The sequence below is a fragment of the Watersipora subatra genome, chromosome 6, assembly GCF_963576615.1.
Source record: "Watersipora subatra chromosome 6, tzWatSuba1.1, whole genome shotgun sequence".
Lineage (NCBI taxonomy): Eukaryota > Metazoa > Bryozoa > Gymnolaemata > Cheilostomatida > Watersiporidae > Watersipora > Watersipora subatra.
The window spans coordinates 50482885-50498434 of NC_088713.1; the positions used below are offsets into that span (position 1 = coordinate 50482885).

Here is a 15550-nt window from a genome sequence, read left to right on the forward strand (position 1 = left end):
TCAACTGCCCCAAAACCAAATCTCACGCATTGCCCCACTCTTAGGTTGGCAGGCCTGTTGCTGAAACAAAGTTAGACTTGCACCAAAGAAATTACAAAATATACAGTGCTTGACTAAAATTAGTAATTTATTGCATACAAAACAAAATTATGAATATTATTTATACATGTACAGTTAGTCATGAACATGAAAATCACGAAACTATAATTTTGAATTTTTCCTCAAGAGTATTATCTTAAGAGCATAGCAAATCTACATCCGAATATAACTCGAATAAACTGTCATAAACATGTTTCAAACAATAACATTCTGTTCAGTAAGTCTGTTCTTGACTTTTCAGACTTCAGGGGCCACTCTAAGATTGAATATGATCCTTTCGAGATTGAATGATAACTTTTGTCTGACTACGGTTGACAGCCTAAAAGGTGCATTCTTATTTGAGTGTAACGATTCAAATTGACAAAATTAAAAGTTAGTAAAAACTTTGAAACATTAAAAATAATGTTTCAATTTGATTTATGCAGTCTTTCACTGTCTTACCCCTTCTGAATTTGCATATTTACTTCTGGAGTTAAAAAAAAATTGATCGCGAACGATAAAATTTAAAGTGACAGCGATGATTTTCGGTTCAGTTAGATGTCGCAATGGGAGTAGAAATTTAGTTATAACTTATGCCAGAGATCTCATTGAGGTATATATGTACGTTTGTTTGATTGGCCAGAAAAAAATCTTCTGACTAATCAAAATTATTTTTATGTAATGTAAAAATAACAACACAAGGAATAGATAAATTTCAGCGGCAAGATAACTCGCGTTGGTGTGTGCCTAGCAACGTTATAAATACGGAAGAATGAGTCTCGAGCGAATGAGTAATTAAGCCCTCTCGGGCCACATAAAATGAGGTGGCGGGCCACATGTGGCCCGCGAGCCATGTGTTTGACAACAGTTCTGTAGGGTATGTTTGCTTTTTTCATCATACATCTGCCCCTACTTATCACAGGTCTTGATGACTTATACAATAGTATTTACTACTAAAGCATATTAATACACTGTAGATAGTTGGCTTAATGGTAAGATTTGTGGTTCATTAAACATTGAAGTAATGTGAGTCATCATGGTAATTCAGCACTATAGTGTCATATGAAACTATCTCATTAACACCCCAAATATCTATAATATCTGAAAAACATGTAATATAGATCTGATGATCTCAATAATTAGTGTTACTGCTAGTGTTTGTGGTAACTGTATAAATAAGGTGAAATGTTCATTTCTTTTCAAGGAATCATCTTCTCTTAACTAATAATTCCTTCTTCAAAGAGTCAACATCCATAAAGTAGGTATGTAAACCGGTTGGTTATGAAATGAAAGCTTATAAGAGTAAGAAGCAGTTAGAGTTGAAACTATGTTAGGAAATTGGTATCAAAAATGTAACAATTCACATTGGTAACAAAAAGGTCAACCTTCCTAACCACTCTCTGCTTTGTAAATGTTTTTTTTTAAATTGGGTCCTGGAGGTTTTAAGTGTTTTAAGGTTTTTAATTCAAAAACAATGAAATGAGTCTCTACAGATATTCTTGCTCTAAACTAACCAATACTGAGTTGCATATTGTTATATTAGCCAAGATAAAATTTGGGTTTCCTGTGAGTAAGCACACTGTTTCTACTAAAAGGACTAGTAATCCATTTGGACAGAAATACCGCCATGTATGTCAACTTAAATAGGCTTATAATGTTGCTGTTCTCTGGAGTACAGTGCTGTAAACTCATGGCAGATTTATGCTGGACTTATCAACAGAACGACGACATTATGTACCTATAAGTATACGACTTTGTGTATTTAAAGTATTTTAATTAGGTATTTAAAGTGCAAATGTGAAAGTCAACTTCACATTGAAGACAAAAAGGTCGACCTTTTTAACCACTCTCTGCTGTGTATACTTTGTTGTAAATATGGTCCAGGAGTCTCTAAGTGTATTACTCAATTCAAAAACAATGAAATCAGTCTCTGCAGATATGCTTGCTCTTAACTAGCCATGCAGCACTGAGTTGCATATTGTTATCTCAGCCAAGATTGAATGTGGGGTTCATGCTAATAGGCACAGTGTTTCTACTAAAAGGACTAGTAATCCACTGAGACAAAAGGCTAAAAGTCAGTATAAACATCATGGTAAGCCAGTATATAGACTTGTGTTTGTATATGTGTACGCTATATGTGTCAAAGCATTGAACAAGGTTGTTAAAGATGTAGTTGCGTCAAAATTTAAGTTGATCTTAAAAGAAAGCATTTTTTTTCTCTATCAGTTGATATGTTGTTTGTTGTGTTACGCAATCGCATTGCCAAGATATTTGAAGATTAAAACCGAAAAAATCTGATCGCCGTAAAAACGCTCAGGCCACAAAAACGTGCCCAGCCTCGCCAAAAATGATGTCACGCGTTTGGCAACCTGTCTCTATCTCTCGTATTCACATCGGCTATTTGCAATAAAAGTCTAGCCTTACGCGGCTCTATTGGCATATACAGTGGTGATACAAATTATGGAACCGCCTTTGAGTTTTAGTACATAATGCGGTATAATGGCTCTCATATTAGTTATATTCAGTCCAGATATGAAAAGTTATATATCATTAGAAAGGAAATTTTATCAGCTGTTGCATTGTTTAATTTTTTTCTGCATCCAAACCTAATTCCATCGCTAGTGCAGATAAAAGTGCAACTAGTCAGAGTGTCTCATAACAAGTCATTTTTTTCAAAAACAGTAGTCTGGTGAATGATGTCTAGAATTTCCAAATTCTTTGATCTGCCCAGTTTAACAATCATCTAAGACAACAATTGCATTGAGTGAGACGTTGTGCATTATGCAACATAACCCAAATAGTATTGAAAAGTCCTTCTGCTCTCAGTAAAAGTCATTCTAATAACTTCATCATCATGCCTCAACATCTCACGAAAGAAAAGCGTGCTGTAATAATTCACCTTCATCAACAATGGAAATCGCAGAGGGAAATTGCAAGGGAGGTAGATTGCTCTAAGAAAGGTGTATTTACAACAATCTGCAGATGGAAGGAAATTGGTCAAGTTGAAGAAAGGGCTGGTTGGGGAAGGAAAGAGCTAGCAACAGTTTGGGTGACCAGACGCCTAGTGAGACTTTCTTCAGTTGATAGACATTTAACCAGTCCTCTGCTAGCCAAAAAGTTAAAAGAATCAACAGGCACAGAGTTAGCACGATCAACTGTGCACAAATCATTGAGAGATAATGGCTTTTGAGGCTGTAAAGCTCGGAGAAAACCTCTGTTATCATCTCGACAAAGAAAGGCTCGTCTACAATGGGCAAAAGATAATGTGAATTGGTCACCAGAAAACTGGAGAGCAGTATTATTCAGCGATGAGAGCACACTTACTGTGCAAAATCACTCTGACAACAATTATGTAAGAAGGAGACCTGGTGAAGAGTTTAAAACAAAATGTATTTTACCTACGATAAAGCATCCCACCTCAGTAATGGCGTGGGGTTGTTTCTCCGCTGCTGGTGCTGGTAGATTACACTTTGTTGATGGTATGACGAATGCAGAAAAATATTGTGGATTACTACAAAGTGTGAGGATACCATCTCCTAAAAGTCTGTTTGATAGAGAGTGGCTGTTCCAGCAAGATAATGATCCATGCCACACAGCCAGAAAAGTAAAGAATTGGTTTGCTGACAATAACGTTAACACTCTGACTTGGCCTGCTCAGTCACTAGACCTTAACCCAATTAAAAATTTGTGGAGCAGAATAGGCAATCTCGTAACTAAAGACAAACCATCTAATAAAAGAAGATTGATGGAGCTTATTGTGCAATCCTGGCATCGAATAGTGACACCTGAAGAGCTTCAGACGCTGAAAGATAGTATTCCAAGGCGCTGCCAAGCAGTGATTGAGAACAAAGGCTGGCCAACCAAGTATTGATCATCTTAAGGACCAAAACAGCACTTTTCATGGCTACAAAACCCGGTCTTTAAGTTAATTCACAATAAAAGCCATTTCAAAGAAAAGAAATATGTTATTTTATGACTTTTGGTCGGACACTATTTAATAGAAATGACAACTGTACAGTAACTCTCTGACAGCTTTCAGTAAACCTCTAAAAATATTTTTATAGAATATACAATGTGGTTTTAGTTTAAGTTTATCAAAAAGCCAACATTGTGACGATTCAAATGATATATAATTTTTTATAGTTATGTAAAATTTTGATTGTAGAAAAAATAAACACAACCCAGAATTCATTGCTATGTAACGAAAATTAGAGGCGGTTCCATAATTTGTATCACCACTGTATCTTATTTTGTATTTGCTCATGTTGGCTAGAATAAAATTTTAAATCCTGCGACAGATGCATTATTATGAATGTTTCAAAGGCCTCAAATAACGAAAATTGAAAATTTGTTCTACTCACTTTCTCCAAATGTTGTGTAAACATTTGGGTACCGACTACCAATTCTACCGGTCTACAGTAATTAGGTCAAGCGAACTAAGTTGATTACGGTCTCTGTGTCAGCGCAGTTCTCAATTGCTACTCGAACGTGAAACTACTAGCTGATCAAGCTACTACCGATATACCGGTATTGCGAAAATACGAATAACTTTTGCTCATAAATTCCAACTTTCGTTGTGTTTGACAGAGACTAAAGTGAAAAGGCAAATCATTATTTAGTAAGTCAATAGTATTTTCATTTGTTTTGATTTGTTGCTCTATAAATTAAAACAACATTAGCCATACTATTTTAGTTCATAGTTGCAGAACGCTGTTGTAGTTAGTTCGACTGGTTTACTAGTCAATCTGTCATTTCAATTGACGAAAATACTTCAAGTATGAAATATTAATCGTGGTTATACTGTAGTTATTCAACTTCGTTCACTTTTACGTATCTTTAAACGTTGTCGTTTTAAGATAAGATAGACACACCTTCGTATTTATATGAATAACTTTTTCTCACAATTTCCAACTTTCGTTGTGTTTGACAAAAACTAAAATGAAAAGGCAAATCATTATTTAGTTAGTAAGTCAATTAGTATTTTCATTTGTTTTGATCTGTTGCTCTATAAATTAAAACAACATTAGCCATACTATTTTAGTTCATAATTGCAGAACGCTGTTGTTGTTCATTCGACTGGTTTACTAGTCGATCTGCCATTTCAATTGACGAAAGTACTTTAAGTATGAAATATTAATCATGGTTATACAGCTGTAGTTATTCAACTTACTTCACTTTTTCGTATCTTTAAACTTTTTAGTTTTAAGATAAGGTAGACACACCACGTATTTGTACGAACATAAATCTCGGCCATATTATGGATATTAAGCATTTTCTTCAAAGTCACATTAGGTTACACACTTGAATATCGTGATATTTTTCTATTTGTTAAGAATAGTCTGCATAACCACTTCAATGTTTCGTTGTAGCAGTGAAATGTCTTCAAGTCGACATTGGGCTCTCTCCTGTGCCGCAGCTAATTGTGAAGAGACCAAACATCTATTTGCTTGGCCTCAGGGAAGGACATCAACAGATGTACAGCGAGCCAAATGGACAGCATTTGTGAAGAAACATGTAGCAAATTTTCGATATAAAACCATATCTAGAATTTGCTTCCGGCATTTTACTGAGGAATGCTTCAGCAACTACCACCAATACAGGTACCAACAAGGAGAAGATATCCGGCTCATGTTAAAGAAGCACTCGGATATAATTCCCACACGAAACCTGCACATTAAAGCTGATTCTGCTGCTACCCCAAGGAAGCAGAAGCCAATTACCCTTTTGCCTACAAGAGAGCGCAGAGCAGTGGTGCGAGGCTTACTTGCTGATGCGTAAGTGGTGTAAGATGTGATAATGCACAGTACTAGGAATCTTTGAATTTCACAAGTTATGTTATGAGCTTCCAATTTGAAAATATAAAACAACTCGTGTTTTACGGAAAAAAAATTCTTGTCTATATATTACAGTGTTCCTGTAGTGCATAGGACAGCAACCTTTTTTTCTCATTCACTATCGAAAATACCAGTTCGTAATCCTCAGCCTGCCGAGTCCTTTGGACCTGGAAAGTCCTCTAAGGTTGACAAAGGGGTACAGCTACGGAAATGTCTTCACCGTCCTAAGTATCGGTCGATTTCAACCCAGACCGATGCTAAACAGTGAGTACAGTTAACTTGTTTCATATGGTTGGACGGGATTCTTTTTTACAATATATATTGATAGTCTATAAACATTTATTCACAGGCCTGATCTTCCAGCCTCACCTCCATCTAAAAGAAAAATGCCAGTAGTCGATGAAGCAAGCTCCATTCTTTCTACATCTAAGCAGTTACAACGTTATTCTCTAATTATGGAGAGTGATACTAGTGATGAGATGCAGGAACGAGAGGAAGATCTGGTAAGTTACAAATACTTTGATAAAATGTCATAGCAATTTTTCCTTTTCTCATGCTTCTTTTACGTTAAAGACTTAGATGAGTTTCCTAAAATGCCATAGCACTTTTCTTCATTTTCTATGCTTCTTTTAGGGTAAAGCCTTGGATGAAGAAGAATGGGTCCCAGATTTAGATAACAGTGAGACGGAAGACGAGGTTTTAGAAGAAAGCTTTGAGGGGTAAGAAATATAGTAACTGCTAGTTCGTATTTGATAATGCGTATTATTTCATCGATTATATGTACTCACTGTCTTTACAACAATATTTATTTTAGCCTGCTTGCAGTAAGTATGTGTGTGCTTCCTGAAGAAGCTAAACATAGGCTTGCCTTGTCATACGCTTGCTGCTTTCTCATGCCTGCCTAACAACGCTATTTTACATTCAAGTGTTTCACTTAATTGCCGCAAATCAAACTGTAGAACTCTGCTAGATATTTTGTAGTTGCTAGCTGCTGTTAAATTTTTTACTATTTATTAACTGTAAAAATGATTGATTTTTTAAATATTTCTAAATTTTAAATATTTACAATATTTCAATCTTACAATATAAATATTGTAAGGTTTCAATTTTTCTTCCTTATACACTAATGAAGGCTTAATCCAGTGCTTGATTTTATATTACTAAAGTATTGTCTGATCTTCACTAAAAATGTTTTGTTGGCGTTCACAGGGAGCGACCTTGGCAGAAACAGCCAAAATATATTGTGGAGCATAGCCAGCTTCAAAAACTTGAAGTATGCCCTATGTGTGCGGGTCCCAGTGCTGTGGAATTGGTGGATAGACGTGGGGCGTATATTCGCTACATTACTCGTTGCTCCACCTGTAACCACACGAGAACTTGGTCAAACTCTGACAAGGTTTCCAGATTTCTTTTTTTGTCATTTATCTTTTGTTGATGATTATAGCTGCAGGTTCGTTGATGAGGTAGAGGAAGCAGCCAGACAGGAGACGAGAAGTTTGTCAAGCCACATTTTTTCCATTGTCTGACTGTATTCCTGTGAATTTTCTCTGTTCGTAGTTCAACTCTATTTGCTACATTTATTTTGCTGTTCGCCGTTTGCATTCATTGTCTTTTACTTTTTTATTTTTGTATATATTATACATTGCCTACAAAGTTTAAGTGTATAAATATATTAATTTATATTAAATAGAAATTATATCTTTATAGTATATTTGTAAAATAAAGTATATAAAATTCACTCCACTGCAGTAAATTCAAATTCTGTATGCGCCATATCTGCGTATTCATCCTCATCTTCAGTGCCAGGGTATGCAGCTTGCACCATGTTATACATGCAGGCTGGTAGTGGTCGTCGCTCTCCCCTCCTAAGTCCTGTTGGATATGTCCAGAATACCAGAGATCTATACGCGCATAATCTCCTCTGCCTACACACCATGTTGTAGATGTCGCAGTCTTTCAGTCTTTCAGATGGTACCAGGCTCTCCGCATCTGGATACTTGGGCACTAACAAAATATCATACTTTTACAGTATCTTGATAACTTACTCGAAGTAAGCAGTAAAAATAGCAGCTACAAACCTCATAAGCTTACCATGGTAGTGGCAGTAGTTATAATAAGCCACTCTCAATGGACCTGGCTTTATTAGATCTTTTATTTCGTCAGCTTCGGTAACGCATTTGATACCAGTTTGCGGAATGGAATGCCACATGTCGTGATTTGTGCAGCATATGTTCATTTCTTTTTTACTCCACGCATGGCAATTCTCACACTTGCACCACTGCTGAACTGGTGGTGCCACGTAAACATCCTGCAATCAATAAAACAAACGTAATGATTACACGCATTCATTGATGTCGTTCTAAGGTGTATTTACGGTAAGGTTTCAATTTGGGAGTCAATTAGATTGCTAATCTAAAATCACGATATGAGTAAACGTTTAACAAAAATATAGGTATGTAAAATATATAAATACAAAACCAGCAATTCGAAGCTTTGTTTTTGGTTGTTAATGATGAGCAATGATCAATCGATTTTACCCACTTCCTACGAGTGAAAATAATTTGTAATCATGACTCTAATTTACCAAAGATTCGAAAAAAAATATTAAAGCTAGGTAAAACGGCAGATGAGCTATGGAACGATGATTGGAGATAGCAAAGAATTATCATTTTATTAATTAGTATATGTATTTATGACTATAAAAATTACATTTACTTAGGTATAGAAGACTCTAAGTTAATTTACCTCCATTCTGTCTTTCTCTACAGCAAAACGCTGCTGACGCCTGTCAGCTTTCACCATAGGCTGCCTGCTCCAATCTTTGACTAAAGGTTGCTCAGATAACTCTGAGTCGCAGTCGCTCGAACATGAAGCCATTTTAAAACTATAACTTGTATGTAGTAATTGGTGAAAAGCGCTGAACCAGTAACGATGAGAATTCTCTATCGAATGAGAATCTTCGAGATCACAGACAACCCGTTTTACGAGTGATAACATTTATTACGGCCTATATAAAAATTTCGCACTCGTGATTGGCTAACGAAGCGACCTCATATTTATCGCTCGTGGTTTCGTTTCAGAAAACAAACTTGTTACGTCACGAAATTGGCACCCGCTGGAACGTGAGCTTTTTAAAAGAGGGCCTCATTCAAACGCATATATCTCTGGACAGGGTTGGTCTACAAAGACAAAAATGGCATCAAATTGTAGCTGATGTTTTAGCCTTTTATGGGTCCTAATTTCATTTTTGACGCAACTACATCTTTAATCCCTACAAGTCAGTTCAGTCAATCATTCCAAGGAAGCTGAATCAACGAAAAAAAGAGAAATTAAAATCACATATGAACAGTCCGTATGCTCTCAAACATCCATGAATAATCTGCTATAGCAACCCAGTTTAGTGCTACCTGGTAGACTGAATGGTATATCCAGAGAAGCTACAGATGTGTTGGCTTCACACATGACTAAAACACGTGTACAGCCAATATTGTGAGACAAGTTCTAACGCTGAATCTTTAAACGTCGGCAGCTCTAGTTTTAATTGACTGTCAAAGTTGCTGTTTCGTGGAGTGCACCGCTGTAAATCATCGGATCGACACCATTATCAACCAGTAAGTATTTGACTGTTTGCCCGTATACTCTAATTTGTGATGTAGCTAAATCTTGAATTAGCTTCAAAAACCTTTTTGCAAGAAAATTTGTCGATTTTTTTCTGCTTAGCAACTATTTAGTTATAATAGTTTCAAATTTAAGAACACTTTCCGAGGTCATGACCCATATATTGTGTATATTACATTGGAAAGTATACTATCAGAATTGTCTCCTCCCAACAACTGGATCTATTGTTGAAGAATTACATGTTCATAGCAGACATAAATACTAAGGCTGTGTCATAGATCTGACATTAATAGAAAGGCTTTCTGTCATAGATTTGGCATGAATACCAAGGCTATCTGTCATGATTGCTAAAGCTATCTGTCATTAGCCTTTGTATTGGCCCTAAAGTATCACGTCTCCTGGCAGCAGCAGACAATCATGCTATTTGTTGGTACGTGTTAGACATTTTCTTTTTGTTTTAACGAGGCAGTTTTTGTATGTTTACAATAAGAGCCAAGAGCTTGGCTTGACAAGAGATCCTTTGATTTTTTTTTTTAATAATACCCATTATCTATGGCTATTAGAGATGAATTTTACTACAATTTAGATGGTCTACCTTATCATTAGTCAATCATTGCTGTTCCTGTTAGCTACTTTCTTATCAATGCTAAGGAACTGTTCATATTTAATATTAGAATGGTGGCCAGCTGCAGCAGTGAGAGCAGCTCCAAAACATTGAATGATCTCATTGAGTAGGAAATAGCATCTGTTAATCTACACCAGTGTACAAGATTTGGAATTTTGCCAAGCTATGTAGGTGGCATTATATAGCGTGAATGCAGTTCAATGATGGACAGACGTGTTCATAAGAAATACTGCTAGCTGAGTAGAGAGGAGAAAATGTATCAAGTATAAATATAAAATTGTATTTACTTATAAATCTTAAACAAGAACTGCATGGGATTTCAACTAAACAAAGAGGAAGGTATCAACCCAGAGGCTCATGAAGCTGGTCTCCTGTCTCGTCTGTATCAGTGGGAGTATGCAGATAAATATCTAGTCTGTTAAGTCTCTCCATCATGACAGCTGTATCTACATAAACATATATTTATCAGTGTTTATTATAAGCAATAATATATAATATAATGTTTCTCTTTTTATGAGAATTGCACCATCTCACAACCACCTTGTGTAAACCAACCTTCAGACTAAGGGAATGTTTACAGGAGATGGTTTAGAGCTGTAACTACTCTAGTCTATTCTGCTCAGTTACTGTACAGCGATACAATTTAACCTGTGATTCACGTATTCACAACAGCGAGTTATGAGCGATGTGCTCCCTTCGAGCATTAACCAATATAATTAACTGCTGATAAGCCAATAGCAATGATGAAACAAAACTCATCATACCCTTAACTTATAAGTTAATAACTAGCAAGACGAAGTACGCATAAAGGTAAATGAATACGGGTTGTTACTGATGAACAGTAAATATGTGAATGTTAAAATTCTAACTCTATTTGAACTGTGTGTAAGAACTTTACCTGCCGTCATCTGATTGTTTACTGCTTGAAGGGCTACAATCTGCTGCTGAGACCGGACTAACTCGTCTCCCTGATTGGTCAACTCTAAAACAATAAAATCATGGCTTATGTACTGCTACTACTATGAGACTCTACTGTTACACAACTGATACTTACTGTTAATGCTTGTGATTGTACATCAGAAATATTCAGGTGTTAACTACCACATCTACACAGCAAAAGCCTTAACCAAATTTACCTGCCGTCTTACACATGAAGGTAAATGAATACGTGTTGTAACTGGTGAACAGTAAATATGTGGATATTAAAATTCAAACTCTAGTTGAACTGCGAGTAAAACTTTACCTGCCGTCATTTGATTGTTTGCTCCTTGAAGGGCTACAATCTGCTGTTGAGACTCTACTAACTCTTCCCTCTGATCGGTCAACTCTAAAACAATAATAGAATCAGGGCTCATGTACTGACACTGTTACATCTTACAATAAGAAGCAATAAGCAAATGTAACATTACAATTAGACAGCTTTATTAGCAACTGAACCAGAGTTAACACTAGCCAACTTAACACTGAACAAGGTCAGCTGACCAGCTGGTAAGTAAGACAAAATATAGAGGGATGACTCATCCTAAGCTATTTATAGAGCACTAGCTGCACATGTCTGGGCAGGAACTAAACTGAGCTCTAGTAATAGTGCATACATAACAGGTACTACATACAAATGAGGTGTAAAGATGTCATCCATATTTTATGACCAGAAGTCCAGTTCGATTGAAATTAAAAACTCACCTGCCACCTTGCGATTATCTGCTTCTTGCAGAGCTACAATCTGCTGCTTAGACTCTACTAACTCCTCCTTTAGTTTGGTCAATTCTAAAATAACAATATAATCAGGGCTCATATTCTGCTATTACAAGTTGATAAACTGTTTCGTAAGTGGCAGCATCGACTAAAAAATAAAACTAGTCTTATTCCATGCTTACCTTTTGTTTTATGTCTGTCAGCTTCATGAAGAACAGCAATTTCCTTGTCAGCGGCAGCAAGGGCTACAACAAAATAAAGATTAAGATTTCGTTACAATTAACCGACAAATCATCTTATAGATAGGATAACCTCCTCATCAATCAGTATAGCCTCTGATACAGCTGGTTTCCGTTTTCAAAGTAATCTTATTCTATGCTCACCTCCTGTTTTGTGTCTGTCAGCTTGCTGAAGGGAAGCAATTGTCACATCAGTGGCAGCGGCATGTGCTACAAAGAAGAAAAATGAAGCTCCAATAAATACTAAAAAACAAAATTTAAAAAATACTTTGATCTAATCCAAATTCTGGGAAAAAGTCTAAGTTTCAAGACCTGTAGACTTTAGTCTTCAAAGTAATCTTAACCTATGTTTACCTTTTGTTTTGTGTCTGTCAGCTTCATGAAGGGCAGCAAACCTCCAGAAAGTGGCAGCAGCTTGGGCTACAGCAAAGTAAAAATGAATAATACTTCAATCTAATCAACAGACAGATCATCTTAAAAATCTGAATACCTCTACGTGACTCAGTATAGCCTCAGGTACATGTGGAGATAATTCTAGTGTTACTATGGCAACAGGCTGAATGACGTACAAACAAATTGAATTTCAAACTCTTACCATGCTATAAACAATTTGAGACCAAAAATTGATAAAATAAAAAAATACAAAAGTAATACTGATAGTGCAGTTAAATTAATAATAATTAATTAAAGCTATTGATGATGTAAAAATATTGCCTTAGAACCAGTTGCTTAGAGTTTATAGTTAGGGTTACTAGTGAATGAGAACCACGTAATGTTGCTACTGGGAGTAAATACTCAATAAGTTCCTACTGGATGTTGTACTTATCTTCTCTAAGGCTACAACCAGGTGTGCAGACTCGGTGAGTAATAAAAGACTGAGAACCTGCAATTAAACTGTTAAAAAATTTGAGTAAAACTATACCATATTCTATGCTTACTCAAACATTGTGATTCTATCTTTAGCAACAGCTGCTCCAAAGGAAAAATATTTACTATAATAAGAGCTGTGGCCGTCTGTCAGAATTACTACTACTATAATTCTAGTGAATATCTCATGTTTCTATTCAAAACTGTAGTGAGTAATAAGAATATTCATGAATCAGGAGAGTTCAGCTAAGTGCTGACTTTTAGCTGCCACGAGGTGTTGATCAGCTAACATCAATTTAATCCTATCAGCTTTGAATAGGGAATTAAAATACTCAGACTATAATTATCTAAGAGAGAGCAGAGGTGATGAGTAATTAGCAAAGGCTGAGTGTTGGCTGAAGAGAAGAGGCTAAACTGACACTATTTAGTACAGAGACAGAGCTGAACTGCTTCTACAGCTCACTGCAGTCTCTATGCAAGGAAAATGTAGATGGAATTCCCCAGGGTATGTTTACAAAGATACCTTGCGGACAAGCAGAGAATTATGCAATAGAGTAGTACAAGTGAGTAGCTGGTATCACACTGTATAATAATCCTACCTGATAATACTGGCTGCTTCCAGCTCTTAAGCAGCTCTACTGTCTCTTTCCTTCCCTTAGACTCTGCCTCCTTCAGAGGAGTTCTACTGTCACTGTTCTTTATACTGAGGAGTGCAGAGACTTTATCAGGAGGGATGGAGGTCAGCATAGACTGTAGAGCTGCTGTGTGTCCCATGTAGGCTGCCCTGTGCATTGCTGTGTTTAAGATGATATCATGTATGTTGAGCAGGGAGACTCGTTGCTCTACTGACAGGCTGATCAGTAGAGTCTCTACCATCTCTGTATATCCTTTATGTGCAGCCCGTGTTATAGCTGTGTTACCCCACATCTCCTTCACAGCTATCAGCTCATACCTCTTATCAGAGGATACAGTGTGAAGTATAAGCTCTACTAACTCTCTATCTCCCTTATCTACAGCCCTGTGCAGAGCTGTACATCCCTCCACATCCTTCTCAAACAGCAACTCATCTGCTATTCCTCTCAATGGAGTGAGTAACATATAAGCTACTGCAGGGTGGTCTCGGAAGATAGCCAATAGCAGAGCTGTATACAACTCACTGTCTCTGATAGTTGTTATAAGCTGAAGTAGCTGATCAGGAGGGGTGGTTGTTAGAGCAGCCCGAAGAGAGGTAATGTCAGGAGCTCCACTAGCTCTAATATATTCCCTAATCCATTGCTCCATTTTATCCTGTAAAATACTCCACATAGTAAAATATGATAGACAGAAATGAAGACAAATTGTGACTCAACTGCTGACTCTGGGTGAGCTGATGACTTATAAAGCTGCCAACCATAACAGAGTTACTGCAGGTGAACCCTGGCTATTCACAGAGTATAAAAAGGAAACTAGGAATGTGATACTCAGAGCTGGGAAATCAAGCATCTTCACTCCTGCTATTTACTCTCTCATGTGTTAAACTAATGGAAATAAACTCAGTGAAAATTTTCAAAAATTTTAATTGCAAATGAAAAAGCAGGAAGTGGCAATAAAATTTATATAGTCTCCTACTTTAAACACTAATTTCCTATAAAACTGGTAACTAAATACAATCAGTTGCCTGCAGCTGATTCTGACCAGAATAAAGACAAGAGAAGCAGTTAAAAACTCCAGTTTCAGAGCTCCTCATTCTATTCATAAGAGAAATATGACATATTTACAGTAGGAAATGTTTACAGGTACAAAAATGACTGAGAAATGAAACCAGAGACTCCTGACCTTAACTTAACCTCACTAGATGAAAGACTCTATGAGTCTCCTCAGGGTAGAGAGTGATAGTCTCAGGAGGTCAGAGTTATATTATAATAACACTGACTCAGTGTCTCTCCTCATCTACTCTATTATTCCCAGTAAGTATAATATCAACAGATGTTAATTTAACAGAAAATTTATACTTACATGAAGGTACTCTGTATGTGATATGCTTGCAGACTGTTCCATGTGTTTTATAGCTTGAAAATGTCTCCGCCCCTTTTTCAACCATCTGCCTCTTGATTGGCTGAAGCAAATATAACTTATCTAATTACAGAATAGTTCGCAGGCCAGTAATAACCATGAACAGCTAACCTTGTAATAATATTGAGTAATGTACACAGGAAGCAATATTTAAATAATTCATCGATTGAAGGTCATTTAGCATAGTTTTTGAGCAATAGCAAAAGCCTAGGACAACTGCGAATCACCGTTACTATGGTTACAATCTATATGGCAAAGGAAAAAAGATACTCGATGTACTACCTGTATTATTTCTTCAATGTGAAAGTTTAGGGCCGTCCAACACAAGCCATGTCCACTCTTCGCTGGTGATGAGTGTAAACTGATTGCTATAAAGCAATTAGCACACAAAAAAGGACCACCCAAGTGTTAAAAGCTGCTTTATTTGAAAGCATGAAGCGGGTACTAATGAAAGCACAACTCCGATGTGATCTGCTCAGATCAGCTCACTTACATGTATCTACAAATACAGAATGGTTTTGCTGCTTGTAGGACAAAGGTGA

General features: G+C 36.5%; 2 protein-coding genes across 2 annotated transcripts in view; both read right to left on the reverse strand.

The window, feature by feature from the left end:
- The window catches only part of LOC137398343 (CAP-Gly domain-containing linker protein 1-like), a 533051-nt gene that overhangs the window by 76430 nt on the left and 441071 nt on the right, over nt 1-15550 (reverse strand). The window contains exon 5 of the mRNA XM_068084450.1: nt 11054-11137. Within this exon, the coding sequence (XP_067940551.1) occupies nt 11054-11137 (84 nt within the window). The remainder of the gene's footprint in view (nt 1-11053; nt 11138-15550) is intronic.
- On the reverse strand, nt 7648-8789 carry LOC137398806 (uncharacterized). Its single transcript, XM_068084984.1, has 3 exons — nt 8658-8789; nt 8004-8220; nt 7648-7916 (listed from the first exon to the last, which is right to left on the reverse strand). The coding sequence occupies exons 1-3, from the start codon at nt 8787-8789 to the stop codon at nt 7648-7650; spliced, it is 618 nt and encodes a 205-aa protein (XP_067941085.1).